Source organism: Alligator sinensis, unplaced genomic scaffold, assembly GCF_000455745.1.
Source record: "Alligator sinensis unplaced genomic scaffold, ASM45574v1 scaffold118_1, whole genome shotgun sequence".
In the NCBI taxonomy this organism is placed as follows: Eukaryota; Metazoa; Chordata; order Crocodylia; family Alligatoridae; genus Alligator; species Alligator sinensis.
This window is the reverse complement of record NW_005841850.1, coordinates 1464067-1479449: the sequence shown is the minus strand read 5'-3', so window position 1 is coordinate 1479449 and position 15383 is coordinate 1464067. Positions and strand designations below refer to the sequence as shown.

Below are 15383 nucleotides of genomic sequence, written 5' to 3'. Positions count from 1 at the left end.
CCCCCCCCCGCAAAACAAAACATGGGAGTTAGGGCAGAGACAGATTTTTAAATATCAGAGTTGGTGTATAGAGCTCAACTCTTAGTATTGGCTTGACCTTGGGTAGACTTCAGCTAAGGACTTAAGCAACAACTTAGCTTCTTTCTTATTCTGTGCATCTCCCTCTTTCTCCCCAATGGCCCCAACTCTAACATGAACTAATAAGCTTGTGTGCCGGATTCCTGTACTGTGAAAGAAACAGTTTATTTCTGTCTCTGCACGTAGATGCCAGTTCATTACGACTTGAGCTATGTGATTATGCCAAAACACCAATTTACTGTACGTGAATCTCCTTTTACTTTTTTTTTTTCCTTCCAGACACGGGCAAAACCTATAATTTTCCCTTACCATATTTTTAACTTTCTTAGCTGGAACTGAGGTTTCTAGCTTACCTGTTATAGAAGAGTTTCTGTGCAGCTAAGGACTTTTTTCTGTTAGTGGACATCTGGAGAAATTGAGGTCGGGGGTGAGATGGACAATAGGGAATCTTCATTTTATTAGATTGATAGATTTTGTTCTAGGTAATCAAGAAAAATGCAAGAATAGTGCTTGTTCTTCTGGAGACTAATACAAATAATATAATGCCATATCAAATATATTCTGTCCTTATATTTAAAGGATTAGATTTAGTAACACATGTCTAAGCTTAGTGCAGCTTTTTCTTATTTAAAACTAAGTGCTTCCATGCTTCTTGCAATTTGCGGTAGGTTTAAAATGTCTCTGCTGTTTTGCGTTTCACTGATACATGCACATTCTTGGAAAATGTCACTTTCTCAAATACCTTGTTCCACTTTTCTTAATTTTGAATGAATCTGTTAAATATCATGACTGAAAAGTAAAAACATCTATTGCATATAGAGGAAAACGGGAAATTAGTAACTTGAAGTAATTAAAACGAGTATTTTCAATTTTAATAGGTAATGCATAGGTTGTGGAGGCTGATCCGAGTCCCCTGGTTAAATGTCACTATCCAGCAAAATGAGTTCTGATATAGCCAAATACGAAGTAATAGATCTGAGGACTAAGAATGAAACTTATGTCTGGAGTTTTTAAGCCTATGTCTTGGAAACAGTGACTCAGAAAGATGGAGGTGAGAGTCACTTTAGATAATAGTCCAGGTGGGAGATCTCTGTGGAGTGCTGTGACAAAAAGTCTGAGGAGATCCTCGGCTGTATAAAAACGAGAATATCACATAGAGGTAGGTAGGTGACTTTCCCTCTGAAGGTAATATTGGTAAGAACTCGACTAGAGTATGATCTCCATTCTTCAAGAAGAATGTGGAGAGACCGGAGAGAGTTCAAAGGAGGATTACAAACATGAACTGAGGCTGAAAAACCATTTCTACAACGTGCTGCTTTAAGAAACTCAACTCCTTCATCTTACTGAAGACAGAGTTGAGAGGTGATGCTGTACAGATACTTTGACGTGGAAAAGATGCCTGATTGCAAGGAATATTCAGCCTTTATGACGAAGGCCTAGCAGGACCTAATGGCTGAAAATTGAATTTGGGCAAGTTTAGTCTTGAAGAAACACACAATTTCCTAGCGATGAGAGCAGCTAACCACTGAAACAGCTCCTACAGGCATGGGGGCGGACAAGCACAGGGAGTTGTTAAAGCAAGGTTAGGCATTTCTGCATCCTTTGCTTGTGGGGATGAGACGGAGATATGGACGGTAACGGTGATCAATTCTGGTCTTTAGAGCTGTAAATCTGATTTCTCCTCTTAGAATCGTAAAGCAGTAGGACTGGAAGGGACCTCAAGAAAGCATCTAGTCCAACCCCCAGCCCAAGGCAGGATGATCCCTATCCAAACTATCCTGGCAAAACTACACCCTCAGCCCTGACGCAACACAAAACATAACACCCTAACCTGTCGCAGGTAAAGCAGAGGGACCACAGAGGCCAACATCCTGCGTTTGCAAAAGTTCTTCATCACTTTTGTTCCTGATCCATAAAAAGAAGGTTGTCCTCACCATGCTTATGGTATTAAGACAATGATTGATCAGAGTCGTCAGTGATCACCTTCAGGGGTCAAGAAGAAATATTTCCTTGAAGCACAGTTGGCTAGCTGGATTCTACATTCATTTTTCTGAGAAAAGCATGAGAAACTGGCCACAGCTGGAAACAGGACAGTAGGGGGGTTGCACTAAGGGGTTCTCATGTGCTCCAGAAAGTACTGCTAATTAGTAGCTTGTCTGTGTCCACTTCCCATGCTAGGGTCTGACTGATCGACAGGTTTGGGGCAGGAGAATAGGTTTTTTAAAACATACTATGTTGGCACGGACATGCTGGGGTTCTACCCCGCACATATTCCTCTGTAGCATAAGGAGGCGAGGTGACTTGGGCGTAACTATACCAGTTTCTTTGCCATTGCAGGAGCCGGTGGAATTGATAGCACCTTCATCTCCCGTGTTTTCTACATGATACACAGTTGACTCTCCTGGGGATTGACATGTATATTATTTTGGGCTCAAGATGGGGGTACCTGGCTTAAACTTAATGACCCATAATATAGAGGAAGTCAGACTAGTTGGTCTAATGGTCCCTTCTGGCAACAACATTTTATGAAACTCTCTCTTGTAAAAGAACGTTTGAGGATGTGCTCGGTTTATTGAATCCAGCAGTAAACAGAGTGGCTGAAATGACTCTGTTACTAGACCTCATGATTTATAATTTTACTGTTAGGGTCTTTTCAGAAACTTGCAGCATTTCCAAGCTCTATGTCAGTATAGCTTTTAATATTTGTCTCGGGCTCAAACAAACTGACTAGCAATAGTGATACTCTATACAGGGATTTGTGAAGAAATCAACTAACATCTTTCTGTATGAAGCAAATAAAATATTCCTAAAATAATGGAATGCAGTCATGAGATGGTAGCGTTCTGCTGCTGGCAGGCGCTTCCTTTCTTAATAGAAATGTAGTTTATCAAAAAGAATGGATGTGTCCTGGAAGAGCTGGGACAGTGACAGACCTACTCTAATGGTTAGATTTTATTTTAAAGAATTAAGATTTCATTGCTGAAAATTAAATTGTGCTACAAAATAGAATAATCAAATAAGGCCACCTGTGACATCATTTTTGAAACAGTGAAATAGCAAAAGAGCTTTCTGTATTATAAAGCAGGTTTTGTAGATAGCTGCCAAATTGAAAGAATGGTTTCCAGATTTTTTTTTTTTATTTTTTTTTTTTGCTCATACTTTTCTGTTTTGGGGTGAATTACTGATAGGTATGGCATGACTCTGTATAAGAAATGACAATACATCTAGTGCTTTCTCTTTACAATAGCAAGAGCAATTTAAATTATGCTACAGAACTCATTAATTCACAAACCACTAAAAAGACCAAATTTTGTTGACCTTTCTCAGTGACAGTTGTTGCAATATGTAGGGTATTTCAACTAGCCTCAGTTGGGCTACTCTCCCAAGAGCTAAGCAGGCAGGATTTGATCCGTGGGCAGAGGATGCTGTCACAATATATCAGAATAATAATACTTAATTTTATTGTTTTGTCAAAATGCGTCAATAAAATGTACTGTAAAAAAATAGGACATACACCTGGAAAAACACAACATGATTTAGAATGCCTGTTTATTTATGACCGAGGCCATGTCCATAAATGTTCATCTTTCCTACTAACTTTAGTGGAAATTACACTGATCCCTTACTAACTTGCACATCCATTTTCAAAGGATGCTCTATTTACCACTGTTCTGCAGTAAGAAAATTCATGGCTTCATGGTTTAGTTTGTTGCATCTAAATCTTAACTTGATTTCAGTGACCTATTGCTTTTTGATTGTTTGTATCACAGATGTATAAACCAAAAACATGCATGTTCACCATACCTTGGATCATGGGTGTACTGGCCAATAGAAGTTCTGGCTATAGGGAACTCTTTTTTCAGTAAAGCTCATGCTGCACATTGGTGCTTGAAATGTAAGGTAATTGTATGAATGAAGAAAGGAAATGACTTTCCAGCTGCTGCTTGTAAGCTGATCCCTGTTTGAGGTGCCTTTGTAGATAAGCTCCATGTCCCTCTCTCTATCTGAAATTGTATCATCCTGAATTACATTACATCTAGCTCTATCTTTCTGTAATTATACAGTGAATTACATTACATCTGTATTGCTGTTCTTTTGCAGGAGACTTCTTCCTACAGTCACTTAGGACAGATGTTATACAGAGTTTCTGAAAGGCATCATAGTGCTCTAAATAAGCCTTTTTCCTTTTTTTCCTCTTGTAGTCTGTAGGTTGAAGCAATCCTCTGGATTCCTGGTTTACCAGTTGTTGAAGGGTCTCTGTGCAGCTGAGGACTTCTTTCTTTTTCTGCTGCTCGTGGATAGCTGGAGATACTGAGAGCGGGTGGGGTAGCCTGATCTTACAGAGGTAGCTGATCTTAATGGTTAAGTACAGAAGTCAAAAAGCCCGGGGCTGACTCGATTAAATCCTCGCAGGTTAGTCTAAGCTGTGCAGATTGTTCACTAGCTTATTGGTTCAGTTTTAATTCTAGAAATGTAGCCGCATGCCTCCAGTGGCCCAGGCCAGAAACTGGGGAGAGGAGGGGTGGTGCTAGCACATGCTTTCCTGCTTAGTCAGAGCAGATGACTTTGGCCAAAGCTAGCCCACCCACCTGGGGGTTTGCAGGGGAGGTGCAAAGCATCCTGGGATGCTGGGAGAGTGAGAGTCAACTGGAATCTGGAGGGGAGCTGTGACAGAAGTGCAATAAACTGATTTGATCTAAATCAGTGAAGTCTGATACTACATCCATCCAGGTTTATCTTAAATGGGTTTTGGCCATTTTGAAAGGAGTTTATGTACCCTGAACTCCTGTTGTGTTATAGATTTGAACCGGTTTCCAATTACTTATATCAGTTTATGTGTAACTTCTGTCCATATTCAGTCAGTATTAAGATCGGCTACCTCCATCAAGTCTTTGTGGTAGTGTTTAACAGTTTAGTTTTCCAACTGTGAGATCATTTAGCAACTCGTGAATGCAACCTGGAAATTCACCAATTATGAGAACTAGTTATACTACCAGTTTCTAGAAGAAAGAGGAAATAATGATACATAGCAGTCCACTGCATCATTTATAGTCTTTTTTTTCTAGTGAAGACTCTCTCCCTGCTATCTAGGTACTTTACTGTTGTCCAGAATATATTGCTGCCATTACTTCTGCCTGTCATACCTGAACAATATCAGTGCCCTCTAAACGTGTATAATTTAAGCACTGGCCAAGATTGTCAAAAGGAGAAGTTAAATTGTAGCACCTCCTGAAAACAAAACCAGGTGAGGCCAGAGTACTCGACAGTTCCCATTGACCTCAGGATTTGAAAAATCCCAGCCCTAACCTTTGTAATGACAACGTGATTATTTTATATAGCAGGATACAGTGAACAAATAATCTTCTTGCATGAATTATCTTTTAAAGGTGTACAATTAATAGGGAAAGGTGTTTTGTAGAAAGAAACCTTGATGATCTTGTAGCCACATGTGTTCCAGTTTTATTCTCCCACAGGTTTGCTCGAGTCATGAGGTCTTTCATCGGCATACAAGGTTCCTTGGGTGAATTTGATATCTTTTATTAGACCAACCCAAGTGGTTGGAGAATAGTTATTAAGCAAGCTTTCGGGTTCAAAAACCCTTCGTCAGGCTAAGGAAGCTTCAGAGGTCTATCATCTGCTTTTAGGGATGTACACCATATTTATGACCTGGGTAGCATCAAGATATAACCTGCTCTCAAGGGCAGTGTTTTGCTAAACATTTCTGGGTTTCAGGATGAGTGAAATAGGGAGCCTATGAAACCTATCAGTGACTTTTAATTGTTTATGGTCCTTTCTGGAGTTATACAAGATGAAGCAATTTATAAGCATCTGAATTATTCTTTTTTCCCCTCTTCCCCATATGACGAGTCTTGTCAACTTCATGTTTTGAGAACTCCTGGCTGATGACAAAATTTGTAGCAAAAGATTGTTATCTTTTGTAAGATTGCTTTCATGCATGAAATGTGAAAAAAGTTTGGGCTTCTTTCCTGGTAGTTTAGATGCCTCTGTTTCTATGGTGCAAATGTAAATGTACTTGTATTGATTATATTAAATGATAGTATCCTAGTCAGTGTCGCTTTGAGCACTTTTAACACTTGACTGTGTCTCTGTTTAGTCATTTGTTGCTTAGCAGAGACAATTCCTGACTGCCAAAATATCCTGCTTAAGTAAACTTTCCTAGAGCTGGAGAGTCTCTGACAAGAGTCTGTTCCTGAATGTTTACTATATAATATGTTACTTTATTGAACACGCTAGTGAATTTTTAAATATAAACTGAACCTCTTGCTTCGTATCCTGTTTTCCAATTATGCAGTAACATAGCACATTAAGAAAAATTGTGTCGTTGGAGTAAGTGCTGTCCAGAGGCATTAGATGCCTAGTCTCTTTTCACAACTTTGAACCCTGGGGTCAAAGTTTATTTTAAGTTTCTGATGTAAAGACAGTAGGGCTAGGGACAGAAATTTCACATAAACCAGTAAAAGTGATCGGAACCTGATTCAAATCTGTAACACAACAGAAGTTCAGTGCACGTAAGCTGCTCTCACAGTGGCTGAAACTGGTTTAAAATAAACCAGGATGGTTTCATAGTTTCTAGGGTCGGAAGGGACCTGGGCAGATCATCTAGTCCGACCCCCTGCCATGGCAGGAAAGAGTACTGGGGGGCAAACGGCCCCAGCAAGATGGGCATCTAACTCCTCTTAAAAACCCCCACGGTGGGAGTGCACCACCTCACTTGGAAGCTGGTTCCAGACCCTAGCCGCCCTGACCGTGAAGTAGCGCCTCCTGATGTCCAACTTAAACCTTCCCTCCACCAGCTTGTGACCGTTATTCCTGGTCACTCCTGGTGGTGCCCGGGGGAACAGGGACTCCCCCAGTGCCTGTTGATCCCCCCTGACTAGTTTATAGCAGGCCACAAGATCCGCCCCCTCAGCCTTCTCTTCTGTAGTATAAGACTTAACTGATTTAGGTTAAATTGGTATATTCAACTTCTGTCCTAGATTCATGTTAACTCACAGTGTTGTGTGTGTGTGTGTGTGTGTGTGTGTGTGTGTGTGTGTCCCCAGCATCCAAAAACGCTTTGCACCTCCCCTGCAAACCTCTTGGGCTAAGCAACCCCTTCTGTATTTACTTTCCTTTATTGCCTTTAATGATGAGACTATCAGTCACAGTGTTTAATGCTCAAGATTAAAGCACTGGCCTGTGCACAAACTTCCACAGAAAAATCATGGGCCCCTATACATGTGCAAGGAGGCTGCTTTGACACGCGGTAATCGGAGCACGCTTGATGAATCGAGTCTGGAGGTTGGTAATTACTGCGCTCCAGCAGACCGCAGCGTCACCTGCATCATTGTCCCTGTGCTGCAAAATGGCAGCGGGGTGCTTTAAACTGAAGCTTATTCAATGCGCTTTAGTTCAAAACGCCCTACTGATATTTTTCAGTGCAGGGACACCAATGCATGTGATTCTCTGGGCGTTTTTAATTAGAGTACCCGCCGCTAATTAAAGCACCACCTCCCGTGGCTCCCAGAGCACATCTGTAAACACCCGTGGAGTATAAATTACCCATCTGACTCCAGTTAAATCAGCTTTGGTTTTTAGTTTTTTGGGTTTTTTTCCCTATTTGGATATAAGAGAATCCATGCACAGACTTAAATTCTTTTTAGGAAACCAGATTTAGTTAAATCAAGGCAAGTATGTATATAGGCCAGTCCTTACGTTTCAGCACCCTTTAGCAGTAATAAATTGCTAAGTGAGGGTGATTTGGCAGCTGTGTCCAACTACTTGGCTTTGGAAATGCTTGACACTAAATGATGCTACCTTTTAGTTATTAGCCTTTTCAGAAGAATTTATGTAAGGGATTATTTTACATGCGTATTTAGTTTTGTTCAGAAGTTTTTGGTTTGTGCACATATTGGTTCTCAGGAATTTACATGTAATGTATACCACTTTCTCCTTGTCAGATTTTAGATAGTGAACAGTTTGTATTTGTGTGTCTAGTTCACCAGAAAATTCCTGAGCAGCTTAGGTCCAAAAGACAAGCTAGAGTCACATCAGCAATTGTGTTAAATGCCATCAAATAGAACAGATATAGGCAAGGGGAAACACCCATACTTTGTGTGTTTATACAGCTGACAACTTGTGCTGCTTCATACTCGCTGACCTAGAAATAGCCAACATTTGAATATATGCCTGGAAGGGGGAAAAAGGTGTTGTAGAAGAGAACTGCCACATCAAAGCCTTTCCCCAGTTTGTAAACTGGTTTCTCTGCCACTACCCTCCTCAACCCCACTGTAGCACTCATCACTTCTTCCTGTCTGAAGAAAGCTTGGATTTTTATTGAGAGGGCTTTGGACATTTTTTTTCGTGGTAGTAGTAAAATGTGGTGCACACCATATGAAAAGACCCGTACGGTTTAAACAAGTTGGAGTCTACGGCAAATGTAACATGGGTTCTGTGCATCTGCACAGCATGACTTGTCATGCGATTCAGTTGTAAGTATTGCATTTGCATCCAGTGCTCTGTATTAAATGGGTATTACAGCGCGACTCCTAACTAGATACGAAGAACAGTTAAGAACTGCATTCCTGTCAGGTGGCTGGTATTTTTGTGGGTCACATTTGCAGCTGCATGCCCCTAACTCTGACTTGAGGATCAAAAAATGAACCAATTGACCCATGCTTGCATAGCAAGGGGTCCTCGGCTTGTGAGGAGTCATAGAGTACATGCAGTAGATACTCTTGCCAACTTTAGGAGATCCACATTTGTCTGTTACTTTTCCACTGAAAAATAAATCTTGAGATTGTATGTTTTCTAATTACTGTACGTTTGTTTTATGCCTAAGTAATTTGGAAAAACTATGTTTTGTCCCCTGGGAATCAGATTTGAATTTTTTATTTCAAAAGTAAATACCTTGTTTCCTGCTGACACGTATTTTTTGTATAATGAACTCTTACCTTGTCTTCAACTTACAGAACGTGAGTTTTAATTTTACACTGAAATGTTCTTCAGTTATGTTAAAATATATGTAAAATCCTGTTTGAAAAACGTGGGTTTAATTTGCAGGTTTCTTTTTTTTTTTTTTTTTTTTTTTTTGAAACATACTCCTTGTATGATGACATTAGGCCATTTTTATAAATGGATTATTTACTTGAACCATGTACACGTGCAAACGTACCAAATATGAAGTCTACAGATAATATTTATTGAAAGTATCTTGTTACTGAGTGAACACTAGAATGCTGCTTTGACGTGATGTGCTATGTTTAATGCTTGTGTCAGTTAAATAGAAATCTTTTTTAATGAGGGTATATGCAGACATAAAAACGGTACTGATACCAAAAGCTACTGGCATATTCTGTTATCCCATTAACTGTTATGCCTGCATGGTTTTGCAGCAATACCAGCATGACAAAACTGCTTCAACTTGAACTCTGTTTTATTCGGAGTGAGTTGGTGGAACAGTATAACCTCTGCTGCTGCAGGGTCTAGCAGACAAGTTATAGCAGAGCAGCTGATGTGCAGTCCTGAGCAGCAGCTCTTCCTCCTCTTTTTAAAACAGCTAAAACATACGTTTGTCCACACCTTTACATTTCCTGTGTCTGGAAGGGGATCAACAAAACATCTTGTCCGCTGCTGCCTCATTTGTTCTCCAGTGTGCCTGAAAGGGGAGAAGAATCTGACCTACAGGAGAATTGGATCAGCAGAGAAATAGATTGTGCCGTGTTGTGATACCCATTTTTTGGCTTATTCCCATAACTGAAATAAGCAATTGCCGCCTTTTTTTTTTATACAGCAGTGACAAAATGGTTAACTTTTTATAATACTTGTTCTTATTGTACTGCAGTTACAATGTACAGCTGTTATATCAGCTATAATTAGCACCATTTTACATAACTGGGAAGTTAGCTGTGATGAAATGATCTGCCCGTAGGCTTGTAGTTTTATATTTTAAGGTGTTTGGAATAGATTTTTATACTTCTAAGAGATGCATTAGCCTGTAACCAGAAATTTAGCTACATGGATTGCACTGTTGCTCATGAGCAGTAGAACTGTGGTATAGGGTTGCATAGAGTAATATAGAAAAGTTTTACTTGGACACTCATGCTTCAGGTTGTATAAGTTCACTATTGGCTACACTATTGTAGTAAGATTTGAAGGCTATATGTTAGTGTTGCTCACCTTCTACTTAAAGATCCAAAATCATTTCATTAAATATTTCCCCAAATGCAATTTCCTCTTAAGAACTAGTCATAGTTTTTCATCTGTACATCAGCTTATATTCTAGCATATTTCTTGCATCTACTTTTTACAAAAGCCAAGATGGTCAAGCTTCATCTGACTAGCAGACACATGCTTTTTAATAGTTCAGACCTGGAGATGATAGGAAGAGGGGTAACTTATAGCCTGGTTGTAATATATTTAAAAATATGAAGTTAAAAGTCAAAATGAATACTACATCTAAACTTCTGCTTCTGTGATCTCTTTCAGCACAAGTCCTCCTTATTGCTGTGTGGACCTTTACTCTTTGCGAACGGGAGAGATGGTCAAATCCATACAGTTCAAAACTCCTATTTATGATCTGCATTGTAACAAAAGGTAAGAAGTTTCCCAGCTCTCTCTCTCTCTCTCTCTCTCTCTCTTTCCTGTCTGCTTAAAAAAAAAAAATCTGGGGGCCACAGCTATAATAACATGTATGTTTAAAATTGTACTCATTGACTGGTTTCATGACATTTTAAAATCCTAAAAACACCTCAGTTCCACCATAGCTAGAACTTAAATTTTGCCTGGCAATGAATATTTCGGCCTAAAATATGACAGATCTACTTAAACAATTGCTTTCACCTGAAAATATCAGTGCACCTTTCATATATGAATCAATTAAGGTTCAAAATACTTCAAGAGGCCTTATCTTCCTCTTTTAACATGGGGAAACTGAGGCATGGAGCTATTCAGTGAATAAACTACATTAGCAAATCAAGTCATTGTCTGATTTGCCATCTGATCCCATGATCCTGTGGAATGATAAATTCAAATCTTGTCCAGGGTAATTCCATTAATTCAACCGTATAACTTTTGAGATGGATTACTATGTTTGCTTTGTCTTTTGGCTGAAACAAACAACCCAACAGTTTCTCTGTTTTATGAGTTTGCTGCAGTGCTTTTTGACCCAAATTTCCTGTCCTCAGCTCCGAGGACTGTACTTCCAACGTGAATATTCTCCTCCACTTTAATGATGATTATTACTCTTATACTGCACTCTGTGTCTCTATTTCAGAGTAACTGCTGAAAGAGAGAGGATCACATTTCCATGTTCAAGATGGAGAAAATTTAAGTGTAGAGAAATTGCTGCCTTTCACTGATTTAGGATTATATATACTTTTGTGACGCACTTTGGGATCCTTCGAAGTGGAAGGAGCTGTAGAAAGAAACAGTCGAGCAAGTCGCAGCAGTCTAAGTTAAATATATTTTGGGTGTTTTGTATGGGAATAGATGACCTGAAAGGGACATGAAAAGGAGAGGAGCCAACTACCCCACCAAGAACATTGAGTCTGAAGGCACAAGGTGACGAAAGAATTATTAAAGGAAAATGGCGGAGTATCTGGGATCCACTACAGCTATGCCCTCCCCCCTCCCCAAGATATTGGTGTCTAAATAGACCTGGAAGAAATAGTAGAAGGAAACATTAGAATATAGAGCAAGTGAACATTTGAGTAGTTACATAATCTGATGGCTTAAAAGGAAAAGGTGCGGGGAGAGGCAAGTATATTTTGATTTTATAACGGACAGGTGCCCAGAGAGGGTTACAGTTTGTTATCCACAGCCAGTTTCCATGTCGGTGGAACAGTGTGTGCCCATATCAATAACAGCTGAATTTCAGAGAATGTAATGAAAAGAAGGGGAAAAATAGGTCACTGTTTCTTTAACAGTCTGTCAGAAGGAGTTCAGTACTTATCTTTGCAACTGTCTCTTTAAAAATTTAAAGTTCCCTTGTGTACACTGTGGTGATAGTAAATCTTTCCAGGCAGGCCTTTTTTAGCAGAAGAAAAATCCAATTGTAAAAACAGTCAAAAGGCAAATCATTCAAAGCCTCTTCCAACCAAAAAGTCTCTCCAGGTGCTAATGTTTCTTTTTCTACGTGGTGAAATTGGAAGAGCTTCTTCAGAATTGTGTGGCTGTATCCAGGGTATCTGTTTTACTGGAATGTATGAGGCTCTGCTATCATCCAAGGAAAGTTCGCTATTTCAGATTGAAAATACATTAAAAATGGCCAAGTTGAGTGCTAATGAAATATTAGCCATGCAGCTGACTAATGCAGCCCAAAACTTCAGTTGCAGAAGAACAGATGAGTATTTGTTTATAGATATCAAGGTAATCTATACCTTGTATGTATGTGTACACCCATAGATACGTAGACATTTAAAAAATATCCACTGCCTGTTAGGCACCATCCACACAGAAAGATTATAGAGCGTGTTCAAAATAAAAAACCAATATGCACATGGTTTTGTACAGACATTTATATTTGCCTCTGAAGTCTGTATATTAACCTTTACAGTTTGCAACTTCCTTTTGTTTTCCTCTCCTATGACTTCAGTTGGAATAGGTTTTGTTTAACTCAATCTCATAGTCTTGTTTGTATTAGGTATTCATTTCCATCCCAAAGCGGACTGCTATTATATTATCAATTTGTAAATTGGGAGAGGAAAAAAAGGGTTTTTTTTTTTGTTGTGTTTTGTTTTGTTTTTTACTAAAACAGCACTGCTTATTCCTTAAGTGATCATTTCCTTTTGTGATACCCCCGGTGTAGATTCCCAGTGTTGGGTTTCATGTCCTGCCTTATGGCAATAGACTGGCTTCAAAGCGGGTCACCACTGTGGAAATGCAGACTGTAAATCTAAGCATGTGAAAGCCCCCACCCCAAGCACTCCCTCAGTTGCTTTCTTTCCATCATCCCGATCAGGTGCAGAGCCCAGTCTTCCCCTTTATTTTTGGGTCCAGTCAAGGAAGCTATTTTTAATGCCTCTGACACAATGCGACTATGGAGTCTTATTCAGAGAGGAAAGGATCTTAGTCATTTGCTGTGAAGAGATTCTTTGGGGTCTTTGCTGACTTAACTTCTCCAGTGGCTAGGGTTAGACTTATGCGCAGGTTTCACGTGCGGCAGGGTGGGAGGTTTTTGGATCCTTTGCATATGAACAGAGCAGCCAGGTCCTCTGAAAGTTTTTTTTTTTTGAGGCAATCCTCTCTGGTTTTAGAAAAGGAAATATAGGAACAACCAGGCAGTCAGTAAGTAATATACACTAGTTCTTTGGACCTAACAGATTCATTTGAAAGTGGTTTTCCTCATGCTTTAGCACGGAGAACCAAGTGGCATCACAGTGGTCCAGAGGTGACGGAGTCTAATGGGATCCAGACTCCTTAAGGTCTTTTGGTGGATCATAAAAATCTGAGGTCAGGTCTAATGTATTTTTTTGTAAGAATCGTAGCAAATTAGGGTTGGAAGGGACCTCGGGAGAGAGACCATTGCTCCTTGTTCTGTTATCTGCCACTGAGAGCAGTTTGCTCCATCCTCTTTGAAAACATCCTCTTGGAAGGAAGGCTCGTGAATCCAAAATAAAGCATACCCAACAGGAGGAAGGCTGTGGAAAGCTCTTTGAATAGAAGCCATAGCAATGATGCACTTTGATTGGGGTTTGTTTTTTTTTAAATACTAACTCTTCCTACTTCTGACATACCTACTCTTGGATCCAATGGACAATCAGTCTATAAAACAGTTTTTAGAGATTGAGACATGGACCGTCCAGGAATTCCTTCCACTCAAAATTGAGCGGAGTGGTCTCTCATTACTGTTCAGCTGTTTTTCCAAAGCTTTATGATCTCCTAGTTCAGCTTTGTTGCATGTTTGAGAACAGATGAGTTATATTCTTCATGGGACAAAAATTTCAAAATGAAACTTGTTAGAACAAAAGTTAATTTCATATGTATGTAGCGATGCCCTTCATCGGTTAAATACTAACCACTCTTTTTTCTAATAAGGAATAACCAGTTTTAAATGAGCCGTTGCTCCATTTGAGGAAAGGTTGCATTGCAGTTAATGATGGGCAGGAAAGCTAATCAACTGGGGCTGGCAGAGCCCCATGAGCTAATTTGTTTCTTTGAAAAGGGTTTTAGAAGCCCTTTGTATTTAAATGGCCTAAACTTAGTTCTGAAGCTTTTAAAATCTTACACCTTTTATAACGTCTATTGATTTATAGACTATACAGTATGCTATGTGGCTTTCGTTTTGTGGTTTTGTTTCAAGTAATCATTTGATACTCTGCTTTGGAAGCGCGCGTGTGTGTGTTTACACACGCAGAGAATGACAAAGTGTATATGTTTCCATCTCTGTATACACAGGCACCCACATACCAAGTATTACCCTTTGTTTTAGAGGTTCAAAAGCATAGGACAGCTTTCATTTTTGCCAGTGCAGATGCTTTCTATTTGTGGTGGCATCTGCATTATAAAGGCCTGCGATGGTCCAAGGTCACCAAACAATAGCTGTCCCCTTTGACTTTTTTTTTTGTCCTTGCATTTAGTATGCTAGTAATCATTTTAAGTGATTTATTACGTAAACCCTATTTCTCTCATTTTTAATTCCATGGTGCTGTGTTTTCACATAGGGAAAAACACTTTTAGTAAATAAGAAACCAGTGATAGTTTGTCAGATTTGCAATAAAATAGGCAATGGGATTATGTCTAGGATAAAACACACTTCCTTTTAGATTAGTCTGTGCTGGTTTGTGGGATTTTGTTGTGATTTGAAACACAGAGGACAATTCCATTTTCTTTCTTTTCTAATGGACCTTTTATTACAGGAGGTATCTTACATATGCTGGGTGACTCCGTATCACATTTGTATACTTCCTGAAGAGCAGGCTTGTGTGGTGGGGATGAGAGAGGCCTTTAATAATTGCCAGTTATTGGAAAACTGGCAGTTTATTACTCAGAAATGTAAACTGATGCTCTTGAAACAGTTACGTTTAGATATTGAATCTGAAACCAATACATTTCATGTTTCAAATATGCATTTAATTTTTGTGTTTTCAGGATACTTGTCGTAGTCTTGCAAGAGAAAATTGCTGCTTTCGACAGCTGTACGTTCACAAAAAAATTCTTCGTCACGAGTACGTATATTCCCGACTTCAGTTTTTCTGCTCTAGCGATTAGTGGTAGTCCCATAAAAAACAGATTTCAGGTGGTCAATAGAATTGGATTGCAAGTCACATATGAAATTGTAAGGAATATTAGCTTTGACAGGTCTA

The 15383-nt window shown here is 39.4% G+C and overlaps 1 protein-coding gene across 2 annotated transcripts in view; it reads left to right on the top strand.

Moving 5' to 3' along the window:
* Positions 1-15383, top strand: part of BCAS3 (BCAS3, microtubule associated cell migration factor) — a 447594-nt gene that overhangs the window by 59434 nt on the left and 372777 nt on the right. For both annotated transcript variants that reach the window (XM_025210099.1, XM_025210105.1), the window contains exons 8-9: positions 10567-10674; positions 15169-15245. In XM_025210099.1, coding sequence (XP_025065884.1) covers positions 10567-10674; positions 15169-15245 — 185 coding nt within the window. The remainder of the gene's footprint in view (positions 1-10566; positions 10675-15168; positions 15246-15383) is intronic.